Raw genomic sequence first — 20562 nt, 5'->3', positions numbered from 1 at the left:
TTAGAGGATTTTCATTGCCAATTTAAGTTCAGACTGTGGTTGCATTGTTAGCCTGAAAACTAACAGTGATTGCATCGTTAGACTGAAAGCAGATGTGGGACGGAGTAGTAATTCCCACAAGCCTGGAGACATAAACTAGTCTGACTCCAGCCTTTCTTAAAATACTTATCTTTAATATCACTTCACAATACACAACGGTAGACTGTCTTCCCTTCAGAACAGAAATGCTAAGAGAAATCAGGGAAGCTAACCAATTTGGCAGTGCAATAATAATGGGAGATTTCAATTCTCTCACAAAAAGACGTCGCAAAAACAAAAAATTTTTTTTAAATTTTATGTGCATAGAATTTATCTAGAAATGTGGACCATCATACCACCCTTGGTTGATTCAGGCAGTAAGCCACGCTTTCAACCACAACGGGTCACATTTAATCATCGGTCCAATAAAGTCTTTTGAATTGAAGTAATTCAAAAGACTTTATTGGACCGATGATTAAATGTGACCCGTTGTGGTTGAAAGCGTGGCTTACTGCCTGAATCAACCAAGGGTGGTATGATGGTCCACATTTCTAGATAAATTCTATGCACATAAAATTTAAAAAAAATTTTTGGTTTTTGCGACGTCTTTTTGTGAGACAAGTGTGGTTCGTTGCACGTTAATTATTAACTGTTTCTGTATAGTAGATTTCAATTATCCCAATATTGACTGGGTAAATGTAACATCAGGACTTGCTAGAGGCATACAGTTCCTGGATGTAATAAATGACTGCTTCATGGAGTAATTGGTTCAGGAACCAACAAGAGAGGGAGCTATTTTAGATTTAATTATTAGGGGAATGCAGGATTTGGTGAGAGAGGTAACAGTGGTGAGGCCACTTGGCAATAGTGATCATAACATGATGAAATTTAAACTAATAACTGGAAGGGGGACAATAAGTAAATCTACAGCTCTAACACTAAACTTTCAAAAGTGAAACTTTGATAAAATGAGGAAAATAGAAAAAAACTGAAAGGTGCAGCTGCAAAGGTTAAAGGTGTTCAACAGACATGGACATTGTTTAAAAATACAATCCTAGAGATGCAGTCCAGATGTATTCCACGCATTAAGAAAGGTGGAAGGAAGGCAAAACAAATACTGCCATGGTTAAAAGGTGAGGTGAAAGAGGCTATTTTAGCCAAAAAAAAAAAATCCTTCAAAAATTGGAAGAAGGATCCATCTGAAGAAAATAGAATAAAACATAAGCATTCTAAAACATTGATAAGACAGGTGAAGAGAGAATTTGAAATGAAGTTGGCCATAGAGGTAAAAACTCATAATACAAACTTTTAAAAATATATCCAAAGCAAGAAACCTGTGAAGGAGTCGGATGGACCATTAGATGACCGAGGGGTTAAAGGGGCTCTTAGGGAAGATAAGGCCATTGCGGAAAGGCTAAATGAATTCTTTGCTTCCGTGTTTACTAATGAGGATGTTGGGGAGATACCAGTTCCGGAGATGGTTTTCAAGGGTGATGAGTCAGATGAACTGAACCAAAACACTGTGAACCTGGAAGAGGTAGTAGGCCAGATTGACAAACTAAAGAGTAGAAAATCAACTGGACCAGATGGCATGCATCCTAGGGTACTGAAGGATCTAAAAAATGAAATTTCTGATCTATTAGTTAAAATTTGTAACCTCTCATTAAAATCATCCATTGTACCTGAAGACTGGAGGATAGGCAATGTAACCCCAATATTTAAAAAGAGCTCCAGGAGCGATCTGGGTAAATATAGACCAGTGAGCCTGACTTCAGTGCCAGGACAAATAGTGGAAACTATTCTAAAGATCAAAATCGTAGAGCATATAGAAAGACATGGTTTAATGGAACACAGTCAACATGAATTTACCCAAGGGAAGTCTTGCCTAACAAATCTGCTTCATTTTTTTGAAGGGGTTAATAAACATGTGGATAAAGGTGAACCGGTAGATGTAGTGTATTTGGATTTTCAGAAGGCATTTGACAAAGTCTCTCATGAGAGGCTTCTAAGAAAACTAGAAAGTCATGGGATAGGAGACGATGTCCTTTCGTGGATTACAAACTGGTTAAAAGACAGGAAACAGAGAGTAGGATTAAATGGTCAATTTTCTCAGTGGAAAAGGGTAAACAGTGGAGTGCCTCAGGGAACTGTACTTAGACCGGTGCTTTTCAATATATATATAAATGATCTGGAAAGGAATATGAGACAAGTGAAGTTATCAAATTTGTGGAAAATACAAAATTATTCAGAGTAGTTAAATCACAAGCGGATTGTGATACATTACAGGAGGACCATGCAAGACTGGAAGATTGGGCATCCAAGTGGCAGATGAAATTTAATGTGGACAAGGGCAATGTGTTGCATATAGGGAAAAATAACCCTTGCTGTAGTTACACGATGTTAGGTTCCATATTAGGAGCTACCACCCAGGAAAAAGATCTAGGCATCATAGTGGATAATACTTTAAAATCGTCAGCTCAGTGTGCTGTAGCGGTCAAAAAAGCAAACAGAATGTTAGGAATTATTAGGAACGGAATGGTTAATAAAACGGAAAATGTCATAATGCCTCTGATTCGCTCCATAATGAGATTGCATCTTGAATACTGTGTACAATTCTGGTCGCCGCATCTCAAAAAAGATAGTTTCGATGGAGAAGGGCAACCAGAATGATTAAGGGGATGGAACAGCTCCCCTATGAGGAAAGGCTGAACAGGTTAGGGTTGTTCAGCTTGGAGAAGAGACGGCTGAGGGGGGATATGATAGAGGTCTTTAAGATCATGAGAGGTCTTGAACAAGTGGATGTGAATCAGTTATTTACACTTTCGGATAATAGAAGGACTAGGGGGCACTCCATGAAGTTAGTAAGTAGCACATTTAAGACTAATCAGAGAAAATTCTTTTTCACTCAATGCACAATTAAGCTCTGGAATTTGTTGCCAGGGGATGTGATTAGTGCAGTTCGTGTAGCTGGGTTCAAAAACGGTTTGGATAGGTTCTTGGAGGAGAAGTCCATTAACTGTTATTAATCAAGTTTTCTTAGGGAATAGCCACTGCTATTAATTACATCAGTAGCATGGGATCTTCTTGGTGTTTGGGTAATTGCCAGGTTCTTGTGGCCTGGTTTGGCCTCTGTTGGAAACAGGATGCTGGGCTTAATGGACCCTTGGTCTGACCCAGCATGGCAATTTCTTATGTTCTTAACAGGGTCCTTAATTACTCACAATTAAGCTTCATCTCAGCTCAGTGTTTGGACAGCAATATTTTACAGGAGATGCCTTCCTCCTGGAGACCTGGCTGATCTGGTTATCCCCACCTGTATCCCAGCTTTTATTCCCAAGTCTCTGAATATGCTCTCTGAGCCACGGCCTGCCACATAGGATCCCATCCGTGGAGCATATTCTCCTTAAGGAATTTAAGATGGACCAGGTGTCTAGCCTGGTCCTGCACAGGTAAATAGGGTAACCATAGAGGCACTGCCTCACATACCACACCCCTCAGCATGAACCCATCAGGCCAAGCATCCTTACTCCCTCCTGGATCCCATCCAGGAGAGTCCAAGACATCCCATTCCCCTTCCTATGGCTTCCTACCTGCTAATCTTGGGAATGGGACCTAGTGACATGCTCACCCCCTTCTTTTATGGTTACCCTCAACAATGTTAAGATCACCACCACCCAATGTGCAGTTCATGCAATGCACATCCCCAGTCCTTTAACTCTTTGCTGGCTCCAGATTCAAATTCCACCCCAATGGAGCTTTATGGACCGACTGGGGAACCACTAGTGCTGGTTCCTTTATAACCAGCTGAGCCCACTTCCTGGCATCTGGTATCACTGATGTAGAGCCCCTTCTTGGCTACTCTGCAACCTCACTCGCTGGGGTCTCTATGGATGCTTCCTCTGGGTTTTCCACAGCGCCTTCCTCTGGGCTCTCCATGGTTTCCTCCTTTGTACAATCTGCAGTGCCTCCCCCTGGGTTCTCCGCAGTTCCCTCATCTGTAAATTCTGCAGTGCTTCCCTCTGGGCTATCTGCAGTTTCTTCCTTTGTACACTTGGGCTACTCACCCACGCTGGTTACTGGCTCCTCTGCAGCCTCACTTGCTGGGGTCTCAGCAGTGCTACCCTCTGGGCTCACCATGGCATCTCTTGCTTGCCTTTCCATGCCCTCTTTCTCTGGGCTTCTCATAAGAGTTGTCTCTGGACTCCCAGTAGTGTTTGGGTACCCTACATGGTCTTCCTTGGGACTTCCTGTAGCACAGACTTCCAATTTCTTATTACTGCCTCCTCCTGGATAGTCTATGTTGCCTTCTTTGGGGCTCTCTATGACACCTTTCTCAGGGTTCTTCACCACCCCCTTCTCAGGGCTTCTCACAGGATAGTCTCTGGACTCTCGGTAGTGATGGGCACCGTACAGAGTCTTCCTTAGGACCACCTGTAACGCCATCCTCTGGCCAATCGGTGTTGCAGCCCACTGGCCACTCTGTAGTACCCCCTCATGGGCACTCTGTCACCACTTCTTCACAAGGCCACGAAGCTCCACTTCAAATAGAAATTGACCATGACCTAGTGTGCTTTCTGGTTCCATTTTTCTCAGCCCAAGCCTGCTGATTCTATGCAAGGCTCTCTTGTAACATCCTATCTACCTCTCTATAGATTCTGGATCAATGCCTGCCAGCTTCCTTCAGTCATGCTCTCAGACTGCTGCACTCTGGTGCTACAGTACCCTGGCTGCTCCACTCCAGATTGTCTTGTGTCTGCACACCTTCCCTGCAGCATGGCTTGGTTGCTGGAAGAGGATCCCACCCTGTTTCCATTCACTGCACTCACAGCCCATTCTGGCAGCTTTTCCAGGGCCACACCCTATTCAGCACAGCCCTTCTACACCAGTGTTCCTTCCTCTTTTCTTTTTTCAAGGCAAAAAAAAGTTTTTTAAAAAGCCTGCATAACCAGCATTAACTAAATCACTTTTAAGCTCTAACTAGTTCCAGCCATGCTTCTCCCATTAGCTGGTACAAACCTACCACTTCCTGGCTGTCCCTGCAACCAGGCCCACTCACAGTTTTCTCTCTTCCTGAAATTTTTAAACTTTGGGTTTTTCATCTTCAGTGCAGCTGCTGAGCCATACCCTTTCACAAGCTACCATGCTCTGTGCACTCCTGCGTTCTGTAATTTTCTTTTGGAGCCTTAGGCCCCCCTATATTCTGTACTACATTTAGAACCACAGGCAGGGCCGGTGGAAGCACCAGGCAAGCTAGGCCTGGATCTAGAGTGCCAACCATTATGGGGCATGAACCATATGGGGCCGTGAGCGATGACAGCAAAGAGGAGTAGAAATTCGGCAGGCCGCTTGCGGCCCAGAAAACCAAGAGGGAGGAGTCGGGGCCAAGGGGAATTGACAGCATGACCAGGGGGCGCAAGGCAGAAGGTACCTAGGATGCCTAATCCCCTTGCACCGGCCCTGATCACAGGTCCTCTTCACAACTCTCTCTACTCCCCACAATCACTTTCTTGGAGGCTGGGCTTTTAATTCTGTGCAACGCTGTAGAAAAAATCCCATGCATGACACTATATGTGGGACCCAGCAGTGATTCCCACAGGCCTGGAGATAAAAACTAGTCTGACTCCAGCATTTCTTAAAACACTTATCTTTATTAATACTTCACAATACACAACAGTAGTCTGTCTTCCCTTCAGAACAGTGTATTTAAATTACAGTTCAGCTTCATCTCATTTCAGTGTTTGGACAGCAATATTCTATAGGAGCTGTCTTCCTCCTGGAGACCAGGGTCTGGTCTAGTTATCCCCACCTGGATCCCAGTTATTATTCCCCAGTCTCTGGTTATGCCCTCTGAGCCCCACCTGCCCCATACTCTCCTTAAGTAATTTAAGGTGGACCAGGCGTCTAGCCTGGTCCTGCACGGGTAAATAGGGGAACACCAGGGGCACTACCTCACAGCAGAGGTTAACTGTTCAGAGATGTAATCTGATTCTGTTAGTCCTTATTATTATCATAATAGCAGAGGACACATCTATGGAAACTGTTGTATTCAGTGAAAATACAAATGAGTTTGCTTCCTCAGCCAGGGTTGCTTCCACTAGAAAACATGTCTTACCAGCCAAAGCCTTAGAGAATTATGATTCTGAGAAGGCTGGCTACCTAAAGAAGAGAAATGGAATGTGGGAAGAATTACAGCCTGATAGACATCAGCTTGCTAGTTCTACTGGTTCAGAAGAAATTAAACAAATCATAGGGCAACTCAAGCACAGAACAGTGAGTTCCTGAGCTGTTGGATGACTTGGACACTGTCTCAGAGATTGGAGCCACTGTGATCTTAGGGTCTATTGTGCTTGTCTCGTTTATTTTATTTATTTAAAAACTTTTCTATACCGTCGTTAAGTTAATTAACCATCACAACAGTTTACAAAAAGGCACAAATAGGGTTAAAAGTTGATTGGTATAGATAACATATATAGGTGTGCCATTAGGGAACGGTAACATATTTTTTAATAATAAAGCTATATGTTGAGTTTGCTTATATTTTGGTTGGAATAAAAACTTAACGGTTCCTATATAAAGTTAACGTTCTAATATGTAATAGGAGAGGGGAGAGAGGAAACATACCAAGTGTGCTAAATTAACTGTTGATCCCTTTCGGCCTAACATCCTCAACATGTCCCATGCTGATGTCTACTGATTCTTTTTTATTTTTTTCACAGCAGTCGGAGTTATGGCCCTTTCTTATGGCAGAAAGGCTTTTATCTAAGTCATGTCTAGCAGAGCTCCTATGAATTCCAATTGGAGTGATAGATAGGATTTGGGATAATTTGTGTTGAACCCTAGCAACATGAGTGCCCAAATAATTTTTATGCATTGATTTTTATGCATTTTTATGCATTGATTCATTTGCACCTTTGAGACATGATCTTGTCTACCCAATCATTCAAATGGAGAAACGCATGCACCCCTTGTATGTGTATAAAAACTGCTACCACTGCTAGACATTAAGGGGTAGATTTTCAAATACCGCGAATAGGCGTACTTTTGTTGGCGCTCCAGGCGCCAACAAAAGTACGCTGGATTTTAGTAGATACGCGCGGAGCCGCGCGTATCCGCTAAAATCCGGGATCGGCGCGCGCAAGGCTATTGATTTTGTATAGCCGGCGCGCACCGAGCCGCGCAGCCTACCCCCGTTCCCTCCAAGGCCGCTCCGAAATCGGAGCGGCCTCGGAGGGAATCCTCTAACACCCTCCCCTCACCTTCCCCTCCCTTCCTCTACCTAACCCACCCGCCCGGCCCTGTCTACACCCCCCCCTTACCTTTCTCCGGGGATTTACGCCTCCCGGAGGGAGAAGTAAATCCCCGCGCGCCAGCGGGCCTATTGCGCGCCGGGACGCGACCTGGGGGCGGGTACGGAGGGCGCGGCCACGCCCCCGGACCGCCCCGGGCCGTAGCCACGCCCCCGTACCCGCCCCCAAAACGCTGCCGACACGCCCCCTAAACGCCGTGATGACCGGGCCCGCCCCCGACACGCCCCCCTCGGAGAACCCCGGGACTTACGCGAGTCCCGGGGCTCTGCGCACGCCAGTAGGCCTATGTAAAATAGGCTCACCGGCGCGCAGGGCCCTGCTCGCCTAAATCCGCCCGGTTTTGGGCGGATTTAGGCGAGCAGGGCTCTGAAAATCCGCCCCTTTGTGAATATTTGAATGTTAGACCAAAAATCAGGAAGTGAAAGTGGAGTTGGTACTTCGCTATGTAGCCTCTATTCCAGTGGTTGGACCTGGAAGGCACGGATCACATGGGGTCCCAGATCCAACTCCTCTCTCTGTCCCACAGCCCCGGAAATGTCAGGTTCTTTCCAACAGTAGGGGTAGGGAATACCAAGGCCCAAGGTGTGGGGATGACTCACTGTTTCTCTTCTGGGGAGGTCGCTCTTCACTTCCAGGGAGAGGGATGTGAATGCCAACAAAATATTCTGGATGCTTGAGATGGATCCAAACAAAAGAACTTGACTGCAGCAATTATTCAAAAGCAAGTTGTGGCACTTTACATACCAGTCCTTAGCAAAGCAGTTTGTTATCACAGTTCTTCAACTTTCCTTATCTGTCAGTGATAGGCCTGGGAAAAAAAACTCACCCTCCAGGACATAGAAAAGCAATCCAGATGGAAAGGGGTCTTCCAGCTGTGGATAGAAAATCCCCTTCCAAATAATACTAGCAGACAAAAACAGGGTCTCAAACACTGCACGATTCTCACTTATACCTCTTCTCTCCAGGTTAAAGACACCAGATGGGGGTCTCCAGTTATAACAAAAAGGTCTTGCTCATAGTTTGTTCTCCAGATGGCACTCAGGATCTTTCAAATGAAATGTCCAGGTGGCAGGGAACAATCAGTTTTTCTGGTTTTCCCCACTTTAGGGTAGGAGGGGTGGCAGCAAACTTCCCTCAAAACACAAGGCAAATATTCATAAAAAGGTAAAAAACTGCAATTCTTCTGCAGCAAATTACCCTAATCCATCCATGGTTTATATGATGGAGAGCAGTGGAATCGCCTCTACTCCCAGCCTTTTCCCAAGGAAGTCCCCTAACGTAGGCCAAGTACCAGGGATCTCACAGAAAAAAAACTCCTAAAACAAGTCCTAAACTTCTTTAAAAAAAAACCCTGGGACACCCTTATCGGACAGGTTTGTGTCCCAGCAAGGAAATTGCCCCCTTTCTGTTTAGTACAGAATCCAAGCCATGGGGCCTAGGAAAAAAAAGCAATTCAAGTAAAACAGCTCCTTCTCCTCCGATTGCTACCTCAAAATGCCTCACCTTAATATGATGTGAGATGCTGTAATACCAGCAGGGGTCTAGTCATTCCAACAACATCTACGGAGGTGCTCTTCTGAAATGGTGTATCTCTCCCTTTAATGCTTATCTCCTACTCCTAGCTCAATGGGTACAGGATCTGGATCCATATAGTGGAGATCCAAAGGGTCCCTACACATTATGAATCTGAGATACTTCCTGTAACTTGGATGTATTTTTATGTGCATATGCATCCTTTAAGTCCAGTCCCCTTTTTTAAGAAAGCTGTCATGGGATGTGAGCCTCTAAGCTGTGGTGGGATTGGTGTTATCAAACTAGCAAGCCAGCTGAGCCCCCACCGACAGTCTTGCTTGCTCAGACTAGAACCATAACTAGACTTCACATGTACCAACTTTTTCCCCCACAGGTTGATCCCTTGGGTTCTGAAGCTGGCAAGGGTCCTGTAGAAAGCGGTCAAGCAGTGTAGTAACCAGGCTGGGGTCTGCGCAGGCAGAGGTTAGGCGGAGCCAAAATCCAAAGCAGAGGTCAGGGCAGGTGGATGTCAAGCAGAACCAGAATCCAAAGCAGAGGTCAGGGCAGGTGGATGTCAAGCAGAACCAGAACCCAAAGCAGAGGTCAGGGCAAGCGGAGATCAGGCAGTGTCAGAATCCAAAGCAGAGGTCAAGGTCCAAGGCAATCAAAGAGGAAGGGGCAAGAAAGGCCAAGGATGGCAAGGAGCAGGGCTAAAACTGAGGCAGGACTGGAGAATGGATAGGGGTTTAGGCTGGAATATGGACAAATGAGCAGGACTGGGACACACAGAGACAAGGAACAGGACTGAAGCAGCTACACATGCTGCAAGCAGCTAGGATTGGCAAGACGACCCATTGTAGAGGCACCAGCTGGGAGTGCAGCAGGGATTTAAATATCCTGCTGTGCTGACATCGTCACAAAGCACCACATAGCTGTTCCTGCCATGGGCCTAAATGATTGTGTGAGGCATGCATGCACATAGAGGGAGTCTAGGGATCCTGATGGCGACATCTGAGCTGCCCAATGCAGTCTTGGCATCCTAGGATGAGTGAGGCCGGTAGCAGGGCTACTCCGCAGCCAGCCAAATGTTACAAAAGGGGATTCAGGTGCCCATAGAAATCTTGAACTTTTCTTTTACTAAGTATTTGTTCAAGGCCCTTGGTCTAAGATAGTATGGAGTTCTCCCATTTTATTTGGAATCATGAAATATTTAAGAGTAAAATTCCTGACCTCTTTCCTGGTGGGATGGATTTTGCCATTTTGGTCTCCAAGAGGGAGAAACTGATGCTAAAAAGCATAGTGCTAGACTCTTGGTGAGAAATATGGTGGAATTTCCAAATGATGAAGTCTGTACCCATTCTGACTGATGGAAAGAATCCAGCTCTCGAGGCTATACTGGGCCAATTGCTGATATAAAACATTACCATTCCCCAGAACGGTTCTCTGGAATAGATACTAGGATACTACTGGCTATGTTTTCCTGGATCAAGTCATAACCCCGTCTCAGGTTTTGGTTGGGGAGCAGTCTGTGGTTTCTGGTTCCTCTGCTGTCTGGGTTGAGAGGAAGGAGTTTGCTGTTGATGGGAATGAAGGGGTGGAGGATAATACCTCTTTGGAAGACAGAAGTGACTCCTGGACACCTCACTTGTGTATCTCCTACATTATATGGTGGGTGGGTCATTAGTGACTGTAAATAGTGTCTGATGTATGAAGACACTTTTATTTGATCCACAGCTTCCTTGACTTTACCTCCGAAGAAATTGTTTCCCTTACAGGGCATGTCAGCGAGCCTGTCTTTACACATCTGTTCTGAGGTCTGAAGCTCACAGACATGAAAGTCTGAAAACAGTGATTCCTATAGCAGAGGCTCTCAATGCTATCTCAAAAACATCATAGGTCAAATGGTTTCCAAAATCCTGACCTTTGTTCACTAGTGCTCTTAAGTCAAAAGATGCCATTTGAGGGACACTATCTGAGATGGCCCTGACCATCTCCAGAATGAGTACTGACTCATGAAGAGTTAATAGGATGCTAAGTGGAACATGAGCATTGCATTCTGGTAATACTTTATCCCAAGAGCATCAAAAGATACAAGACTCTCTCCCCGGGGGCACCAAGGAGTGTGTCTTGGACCTATAGGCTTTCCTGAGTGCTGGTTTGCTATTACAGACCGGTACTGCAGCTCATTGTTGAATCCAGGAGCTTTCTAGATGTAATACATCACATCAACCTTCTTGTTAACTGGATGTACAGATGTGTGTATGTGGGGGGAGGGGGGGGGAAATCTCCCACATTCTCATTTGTGTATTCATAAGAATATTGTGGATGGGTACTGCCAAGATTTCCTTAGGGTGGACTGAGAACTTGGAAGATATCCAACATTTGAGCCTTAGGATCTTCAAATTAAATCAAATGGAATTTCCTTAGCCATTTTCTCTTACAGAATCTGAGAAGGAGAGGTACTTAGGAACTTTTTCCTTTCCTGACAAGGAGAGGAATCAGAGGAGATTATTTTAAATTTAGGAAAAAGATTATCTTTTTAATCACATTTTTATTGAATAAATTAAAGATAAGTTTGCAGGTTCTTTATTATGGATGCTTTCTCTTCTATTTTGTTTTATTGCCTTACTGTATGTCATTGTATGAAGGAGCATGTAATTCTTCTATTTTTTGTCAGTATCTATGCCATTGCCACTGTGCACTACGAGATTCTAGGATAGGCTGGACATCAGTTTGCATCCGTATTGATGCTGTCCATGCCAGTGCAGGAAATCTAGCAAGTTGATGTTCCACTGCTTCCTGGATTCTCCAGTTCAGTTTCTCCTCAAAAATTGCCAATGCCAACACCGGGTAGGAAGGAGAAGTCACATCATCCTGTGTCACCTGATGTGTATCAGAAGCTGTGACTTGGAAGCAGGAGGTTTCCCTCAGACTTCTCTGCAGGGATGTTTGGGAGGATGCATGGCTCTTGGCAATCCCTCTCTGTTGTTGTTATCATACATCAAAATACAATTGTATGAATCTGGTTTATTTGGATGTGTGTATACAATTGTATGAATCTGGAATAAGAGTGTTTTGGGCACATTTGTGGTGATAGTTATCATACATCAACCAGGATTGATGTCAGTGCTTTTTCACCTTTGCTCGATGCTCCATATGGTGTCCTTTGGTGTTAATACCGATGAAGCAGAGCCCTTCACTTTCATTGAGTGGAGGAACTACAAGGTGCTCTCTCCCATCAGCTTCTATAAGTGCTTGATGTTGATGGATGATGCTTCTTCAATATTGATGCACCACCCACCTACTGGGCTCCTCAATGTGGATGCCTCAGTTGCTGATGTATACAACTCAGACTTATCCAACCAAACACTTTTTCTAAGAGTTCTCACTAAGTTTAACAGCATATGGATGTCATCTTCTGACATGTGGAGCATCCTGAGACATTGTGATTGTGTCCAAGACATAGCACATATAGTATCTATCACACTGGTCTGTGAACAGCTTGATGCAATTACACTTGGGGTACTTGGAGAAGCCACTGTCTTCTTCAGTTTGGAGGACATCAAATGAATGAGGAAAATTCAACTAATGCAAAATCAAACTCCTCACTTTTTTTTAAATGAAATACTGATAAGACATATGCTGATCAATATACTAATACAGCTACAGGAAAAAAGACTGAAAACTGACCTAGGAAGGTAAGAAGGAAGAGAAAAGCTTCTGAAGTAGAGGGACCCATGTGAAACAATTCAGAGAAGACTTTTAGAAGTAAATGGAAAATTGTACCACAAGTATTTGCTCCATGATAAAAACGGAACTGAGTGGGTCCCCACACAATGGGGCCGATGCAATATTTGTGTGCAGAAGGCGGGCACTGAACGCTCAGTGCCCACTTTCCTAACGTGCCCCCAGGTGCCCCTCCTGGGGGCTCCATGCAATATTTAAATTAGGGGTCGCGTTATCAAAAAGGCACTAGGGTCAGTTGCGTGCCCCTAGTGCCTCCTTAATAACGGGAGCCTGAGAGCATCGGCCATCCACCAGTTAGGAAAACAGACACTGAATTTATCAGCATCAGTTTTCCTAAACAGTGCAGGCATGGGTTCAGGAAACAGACGCTTGTCAATTGAGCATCCATTTCTTGCACCCGACTGCCAGTGCTATTTTTTTTTTTTTAATTAATTTATGAAAGATTTTTCCTCCTACTTAATATCTCTGATCTTTTCTGAACCACTGGCTGTGCACCGTTTAGGAAAACTGATGCCGATAAATTCAGTTTCTGTTTTCCTAACCGGCAGACGGCCGATGCTCTCACAATGATATTAAGTAGGAGGCTGTACAGAAAAGCAGTTTTTTCTGCTTCTCTGTACTAGTTTTAGGAGCGCAATTAATGCCTGCTCCACCATAATTTTCTATTGCAAAAATGTGCGTCTTAGACACACATTTTTTTCGCAATTGCATTTGCATGTGATGAGCGCTATTAGTTTCACTCTGTGTTGGACATGGGTTGTAGAGGTGCTAATCCCCTTATTGCATAAGGGGATTAGTTAGCACCTCTACAACCCGGTCCAACTGTGGGTTTTACAGTACGCTCGGCTGAGTGCACTGTATTACATCAGCCCCAATGTGTGACAATCCTGCACATGCTCAGTAAAGCTCTGAAAGCTCTAGAAGCTGTGAAGTCAGTGTTTCTGATCGGGGCTCGGTCTGATAACATCTACCCTGTGAACCAGTTCATCAGAGATATGCTTCTCTAGTCCTGGTTTCGTATCCATTGTATGTAAGTACTTACAGCTCCTGCTTTTCTTAGAGATCTCAGACATTACAAATCCCAGGTTGCAAATAAGCAAAACCTGAACTGGCTCCACCTGTTCTTGAGGTTCTGGTACCCTTCTGGTCTGCTAAGTTCTATACTGTACCTTCATCTGGAAGGCCTGCATCCTAATGGCTACTTCCTTCCCGATCCTTCCCAGTCCCAGAATGCCAAGGGTCTTCCCATGAAGCTCTGCTCCCATGAACTAGAAAGAAAGACATAAGGCCTCAGAGAGAAATGTCCACCATATTTTTTTTTTATCATTTCTTACAGAAACAAAAAAATATGATTGCAGATAAATGCAAGAGGCCAATCTACCCTGCCCAACTTAATTCCTGTTGCAATACCATCGGCATCTTTGGCTTTCTGTTCACTTTTGTACAACTAAAGATCTATGCTTATCCCACACTTTCTTGAATTCAATTATTGTTTTCATCTAACACCTCTACTAGGAGGCTGTTCCATGCATTAAATATCTTTTCTGTGAAGAAATATCTTATGTTATTCCTAAAGTCTACTCCTTCGAAGCATCATGTAATGACTTCTTGATTTAGAACTTCCTTTCCTCTCAAAGGGTAATTTTCAAAAGTATTCACATAGGTGAAATGGCTTAACTGAAAACTGCCTTCCTGAAATACAGCTAAAATGTTGTGGCTTCCATAGCGTGTATGCTTTTGCCTGCACACATTTATTTAATTTTTAAATGGACATGTGTTTTACTCCCTACCCACTCCACCAGACAACAGGTCTAAAGCACATCCCCACAGTTTGCTGCCGCACCTCGGGGTAGATCTGTGAAAAAAATTGGAAAATTCTGAAGCACATTAGCAAACGTTTCCATCTTTTATGTTATGTTACAAAAATAAGTAAATTTCCAACCTTCCTTCCTTTGTAAACACCCAACAAGAATAGAAAGGCCTTTTCTGCTGAAATGAAGCTATTATTGTAGTTTGCTTACTGCTATTGTATTATTTTGTCCTAAGTACTGCCAAAATAAATCTGTTTTGATAAACTGTTCACTGGCCTGGCTGAGCTCTCCTACCTTCTTATAAGATCCTTACCACACACACTTCCCCCTCCCACATCAGAGTTTATAGTTTTTCTATCAACTTCTAGACAGGGTAACATGCTCATCTGTTTTCTGTGTGGAACAGTGTCAGAGACTTTAGTAAAATCCAAATAGGCCTCATCTACTGCCTAGGCCTTATCTACTACTCTGGTCATTACATCAAAGAAATCAAGATTGGGAAGATGTTCTCCTTGTGAAACTATGATATCTAGATTTATATAAGCCATTGATTTCAAAGTATTGCACTATTCTATGCTTTAGTATTGTTTCTGTTACCTTACCTACCACGTTACCTTACCTACCACTGATATTAAACAGGTCTGCAAATTTCTGCTTCCCCCTTGCTCTCAACTGTGTTTGAGATGATACATCTGCTTTTCTCAAGTCTCTTAAAACTTCATCTCTTTCAAGTGAGAAATTGAACAAAGATGTCAAAGGAACAGTCAGTACCTCTGCTAGCTCCTTCAGTATTTTAGCTTGTACACCATCAGGTCTACTTTCAATGGTGACAGTACCTTTTATACTATCTCATCAATAAATATCATGCTCTTCTACATTCTCATAAGACCTTGACTTTTGCCATAGTCTCTCCTTCTCATGTGAATACCAAGCAAACGTATCAGTTGAAAACAGTGTATTCCAACTAGTGTGCCTTCAGATCTGATCAGGTATACCACAGAAAAGTCACCACTGTCTGAATCTTTGATCCAAACCAGTATTTGAGCTCTGCTGTAAGCACCTCAAGAGTCACCAGCCAAGGTTCTTAAATGTGAAAGAGCTCCTTTCTGAAAACATGTACAATTATGCAGGCCTCTTCTTCCTAGCTAGAGTATGAGCCCTGGAGTGTGGTAAATAACAGGCAGTATGCAAGGCGTTAATAGCTGGGCCCTACTTTATGCAGCATATACAGTAGTACACACAACAACTCATCTTTCTCTTCCTGAACATCCTCCTTTGAGTCCTTCCAGCCTCTGCCATATACCCAGGTTGAGTGAGATAGGGAAAACATGGCCTGAGCACTGAATGTAATTCATTCTGAGTGCTAGGGGCAGCAGCAGTAGAGGAGCTCTGGCGTTACCATGCAGCAAGCAAGGTAACTAACTGACTCAGCTGCCCGCATCATACTGACTTCTCCCTTCTCCTGCACTTTTATATAGCAGGAGTTGGCCCATTGTGATGAGTTCATGTGCATCTGTTTTTTTGGGGGGGGGGTTTTAGTTATAAGAGAAACTGGTGCAACTTACAGTGCTTCACTAGCTCTTCTTTTGGCCTCTCCATGTCCACATTGCCTGCTCTATGGAGGTTGTGTGCAACACAACATTTTTGTTAATATAGGTGTGCTTTGGGAAACACTGGTTTAGGATATCTTCTTTAATCTTATCTTCCTCTTCACTTAACTTATCCTTCCCTTTAATTCCTGAATATTCCCCTTTTGGTCTTCCTCTTCTGACTTGTATATCTAGGGAAAGTTGTATCCCTTGCCTCTACTGATTAGGCAATATATACATCCTCATCCCATGACCCCTTGTTCCAGAAGAAAGGAGGCTCTGGAAAGAGAGGTCATGGGACGAGAGTGAAAGGGGTAGTAATTTAAGGAAATATTTGTTTAGAGAGAGGATAGTAGATGCATGGAACTGCCTCCCCATGAAGGGACAAGGACAGTATCAGAATTCAAGAAAGCGTGGTAAGGATTGTAAAGCTAAATAGTTGGTGTGCATGGGCAGATTAGATAGGCTTCATGGTCTTTTTTTTTTTATGTCATGTTTCTATTTGAGCCACTGACTCTCCTGTTTTCCTGATTTTACTTCTCCTGGTAATTTTTCCTAAAAGAGAGAGAGCGTGTTCAACCCATGAGAAGACAGAGCACTAATCTCACCAAGCAAAATGCATCAGCACCAACTTGAGTTCTGCACAGTGTGAACAATCCATTGCCAAAAATGATTTTAACAGGATTTGTAACTCATAAGTGACAGAAGAATAACTTGAACCATCTATACAATCCAATTTTTAATCAGTGACACAAGATATTTCCTGTAGATGCAGTTTATCCCACTTACAATGACTCTCATCCCCTGCATACCTTCTTCCGATCCCATCGCCCTGCCTTCATGGATGCTGTGGCCTGAGGGACCTGCCTGCAAAACATTAATCCAGGAATGTTATTGGAGAAATGCCACCTTCCTCCCAAAACCAGAGCACCTGCATGCAATAATCCCTCTCCACTAACCAAAGGCAAATGACAGTTGTCCGCAACCCATGCTGGGACTAATATTCCATCACTTACAATCTCACTGACCACATATATTCTAGGATAGTGTTAAGGGCTCCCTGAGCTGACATGGGCAGCCACCATGGAAAGGGATCCCTGTCACTGAATAGGAACCAGACAAAGAATTGAACAAGGTTAGCTTGCTGTTTCTTTATTTTAAACATTCCCTGCAAGCAGGGTCAGGAAACACAATGTCCATGAAAAATCACAAGGTCCAAGAAGAAAGGCCCAGGGTTACATGGCAAACAAACTCAGGAGTCAGGCAGGTCAGAATAACCATGGAATAAGTAATCACTACAAATCACTGAACCAGACGAGAACTAGGCCTAACTTGAGGAAGAAATACCCTGAACCGATAAGGGCTGGTCCCTTTTGGGCAAATCTAGGCTGGGTCAATCAGAAAACAGGACAACCCTGCAGAATCACAGACAATAAATAACCAGGCTGCACAGAAATCCTCAGGAAGGCTTATAGCTCCGCCTGAAAACATGGTGCCTCAGAAACCATGGGTCCACTGGTGCAAGGCCATTCCCTGCTTGACACAAGGGAAAAAGCCCATCTAGTCAGATGGGAAGGCATATGGAGAGAGGCTGTGCACTGCCCAGCAGTTCCCTGATTACAGCCAAATGTGAGGGTGTAAGCAGAGAAACCATGCATTGCTCTCTGCTGCTGGAAACACAACACACAAAATTGTATTTCCACCAGCAGAGAGCCCCAGCCTCTTGCATCTGCTGGGAGATTACCAGGCTGCTTGCTAATCTTTCTTCCTCATGTATCCCTGAACAAATCTCCATCCAAATGTCCAAGAGGGACTGTGGTGACAGCACATGCTGGAGAGTTGAGGAGCTGCTGCTGCTACTGCGGGGACACTGTATGCCAGGGAGAGGAGTCACAACTGCTGGAGGGACAGCACACACCAGACAGAGGAGGAAGTGCAGATGAAAAGACGCATACGAAACTTTATGGTGGGTTTCCATGTTCTGACCACTGGGGAAAAATGAGAAGAGCTACAGATGGCTAAGATAAAGTGAGTACAAAATAGCCAGGGTGAGATGGCCTGAGGAAGAGAGAAAGAGGGAACGGAGGGCTGAAGGAGTCAAATAGGGAAACATGGAGACCTGAAAGGGGTATGACAGGATAAAGGTGAATAGGGGCCACCAGAGATGGGGAAGATTGATAATTGGATGCAGCAAGTCAGAAAAGTAGAAAGATTGAGTTGATAGGGACATCTTGAGAGGGGAAGATGAAAGACTGAAGCAGCATGATGGAGCCAGAAATGAAACATGGAGGACTTCAGATAAGTGGAGAGCCCAGAGAGAGAGAGAGAGAGAGAGAGAGAGAGTTCAAAGGGATTGTGGGAGGAGGAAAAGGAGTGAAAGGACAGCAAAAAAAGAAAAAGTAAAGAAATGGAAGTAGAAATAGAAAGGTAGATGAGAGAGATACATAAAGACAGTAACACAGCAGCCAAGAAGAGAAAAATGGAGAGACCTGAAATGAGACATGTCAGAGAGAGAAGTGGAGGAAAGCATGAAGACTGGAGATCCAATTAAAGGCGTTAGAAGCAAGGAAAAATGACAATCGGTAACTGCAATTAGGGAAGAAACCTGACAACCAAGGTAGAAAAATAATTCTGATTTAGTTAACAATGTATAACTTTCTACTGTGACAAATTCATTACATACTTTTGGAGCCTTCTCCCTGGTCTGCAAGCTAATTTTCAAATGGAAACCTCCTGTGGAGTTTCCTTTTGAAAATTTGGGCTGGTGGGGGGAAAGCGGGTCATTTTTGTGCTCATGTATGTTGTACTCTTGTGAAACTAAGCGGGGGGTGGATATTCAAATGAAACCCCTGTGCATACCTCCCCCTGTCCTAACCTAGCCCTTTTTATTCCTGCAGTGAACAGCAGGCGCACTTTTACCCTTAGTGAGGGAGAAAGTCATTTCCAAAAGCTCTCTCTGTGTGGCTAAATGCCTGTTTATCTATGCAAAGTTATAAAAGTGATCTTCCCCATGTGTTATTTGTTTAGAATATTTTAAATTACACTCGTAATAACTATCACATGACTCTACTCCTTAACAGCTCTATTACTAGAACATTTTTTTTTAGTGTATTTCAAATGCAAGGATTATTTTCGACAGTTCTTTTGGACAGGATGGCGGAGAGGAGGTGAAAGAACTCCAACTTATTTGTAAAGAGATGCACAAAGGGGAAATGATCCCATGTATGCATAATGCCGAGTTCCATGTTAGGAAATACCACCCAGGAAAAGGGGCCGAGGGTCACTGTGGACAACACGTTGAAAACTAATTCAGTGTGCGGCCGCAGCCAAAAAAAGAAAATGGAATGCAAGGGATTAATTGGAAAAGAATGAAAAATTAAACTGGGAATAAACTGCTTCCTCTGATTCAGTCCACTCTGCAGCCAAATCCTGAGTGTGTGCAATTTCGATAATTACAGTGGCGTCTCTAGACCTGGGCTTTCCCAAACCTTTCCCCAATCTGACCCCCATTTCAGCACTTAAAAGTTTCACATGACCCCAGAGGACGACCAAAATAAATCAGCAGCGGTGCAGCCCCTCCTCCAATAATCACTATTCACCCTCCCCATACTCCAGCAGACCCCCCTTTCTCAACCTCAGTCTTCTCTCCTCCACAGCCCAGCCAGTCCTTTTCACATCCACTCAGCTGATCCTCTCTCTCCCCCCTAAGATCTTCTTATAAACCCAACTGATCCTCTGTCATCCCCTCCCATTCATCCCAACCCCGTTCTCATCCCCCATCTCCCCATCTCAGCTCTAAGCATTACATCTTCCCCTTCAACCTTTCTCCCACATTTCCCCCTGCTGATCCCCTCTCACCCCTCACCTCCTCTAATGCTGCTGCCATTTGAGGCACTTACCCCCATCTGGGGTCCTGACCCACAGCTTGGGAAGCTCTGCTATAGACGACGACGGGGGGGGGGGGGGAGTCAAAGTGATATTTACACATATCACGCACCCCGCTGTGAAATTGGCTATAAAAAAACCAAAAGAACACGTCCCAAGGATTTGTTACCCCCGTGCCAAGAAGCCCCCTTCCCAGCCCTGGGTAGCATTTGGTTGGATACCCCAGGGTGAGGAACAATCTTTCACTGGGCGTGGGCTAGGGACAGGACGTTCTGTAAGGCCAAACTGACTGAAGACACCTCCATAACAATTCCAATGTCCACAAGTCCAAAAATGCAATCATTTTATGTGAACATGAAAAGTTGGAAGCTAAAACATTTCTTAAGTTAGTCCACACGGTTCTTTATCATAATCACATCACTTGCCATCTTGCTCAGATCACAAAAATCAGTCCCCAACGATCATTCCCTCTCACTCGTTGGGCTGTAGGTTACTCCCCGTCTTTAGAAACCCTAGTTCACCTCCTCTGTGGACAATTTTTGTAGAGGTTACTCCCAATGCAGACAAAGCCCAGTTTACCTTTATACAATTTCTGATTTTTAACTTTTTTTTTCTCACAAGAGGCCCCACTCAAATCCACTCCACTCTCCTCACTCCTTTAATTAATTTATTCATTTATTTAGATTTTTATAT

The 20562-nt window shown here is 44.0% G+C and overlaps 1 protein-coding gene across 2 annotated transcripts in view; it reads right to left on the bottom strand.

The window, feature by feature from the left end:
- PHGDH (phosphoglycerate dehydrogenase) overlaps nt 1-20562 on the bottom strand; it is a 97630-nt gene that overhangs the window by 61429 nt on the left and 15639 nt on the right. For both annotated transcript variants that reach the window (XM_029606746.1, XM_029606747.1), the window contains exons 4-5: nt 16797-16851; nt 13754-13852 (exon numbers count right to left, since the gene is read on the bottom strand). In XM_029606746.1, the coding sequence (XP_029462606.1) occupies nt 13754-13852; nt 16797-16851 (154 nt within the window). The remainder of the gene's footprint in view (nt 1-13753; nt 13853-16796; nt 16852-20562) is intronic.

Source organism: Rhinatrema bivittatum, chromosome 6 (genome assembly GCF_901001135.1).
Source record: "Rhinatrema bivittatum chromosome 6, aRhiBiv1.1, whole genome shotgun sequence".
Classification (NCBI taxonomy): Eukaryota; Metazoa; Chordata; class Amphibia; order Gymnophiona; family Rhinatrematidae; genus Rhinatrema; species Rhinatrema bivittatum.
Note: the sequence above shows the minus strand (reverse complement) of the source record. Positions and strands in the feature narration are given on the sequence as shown.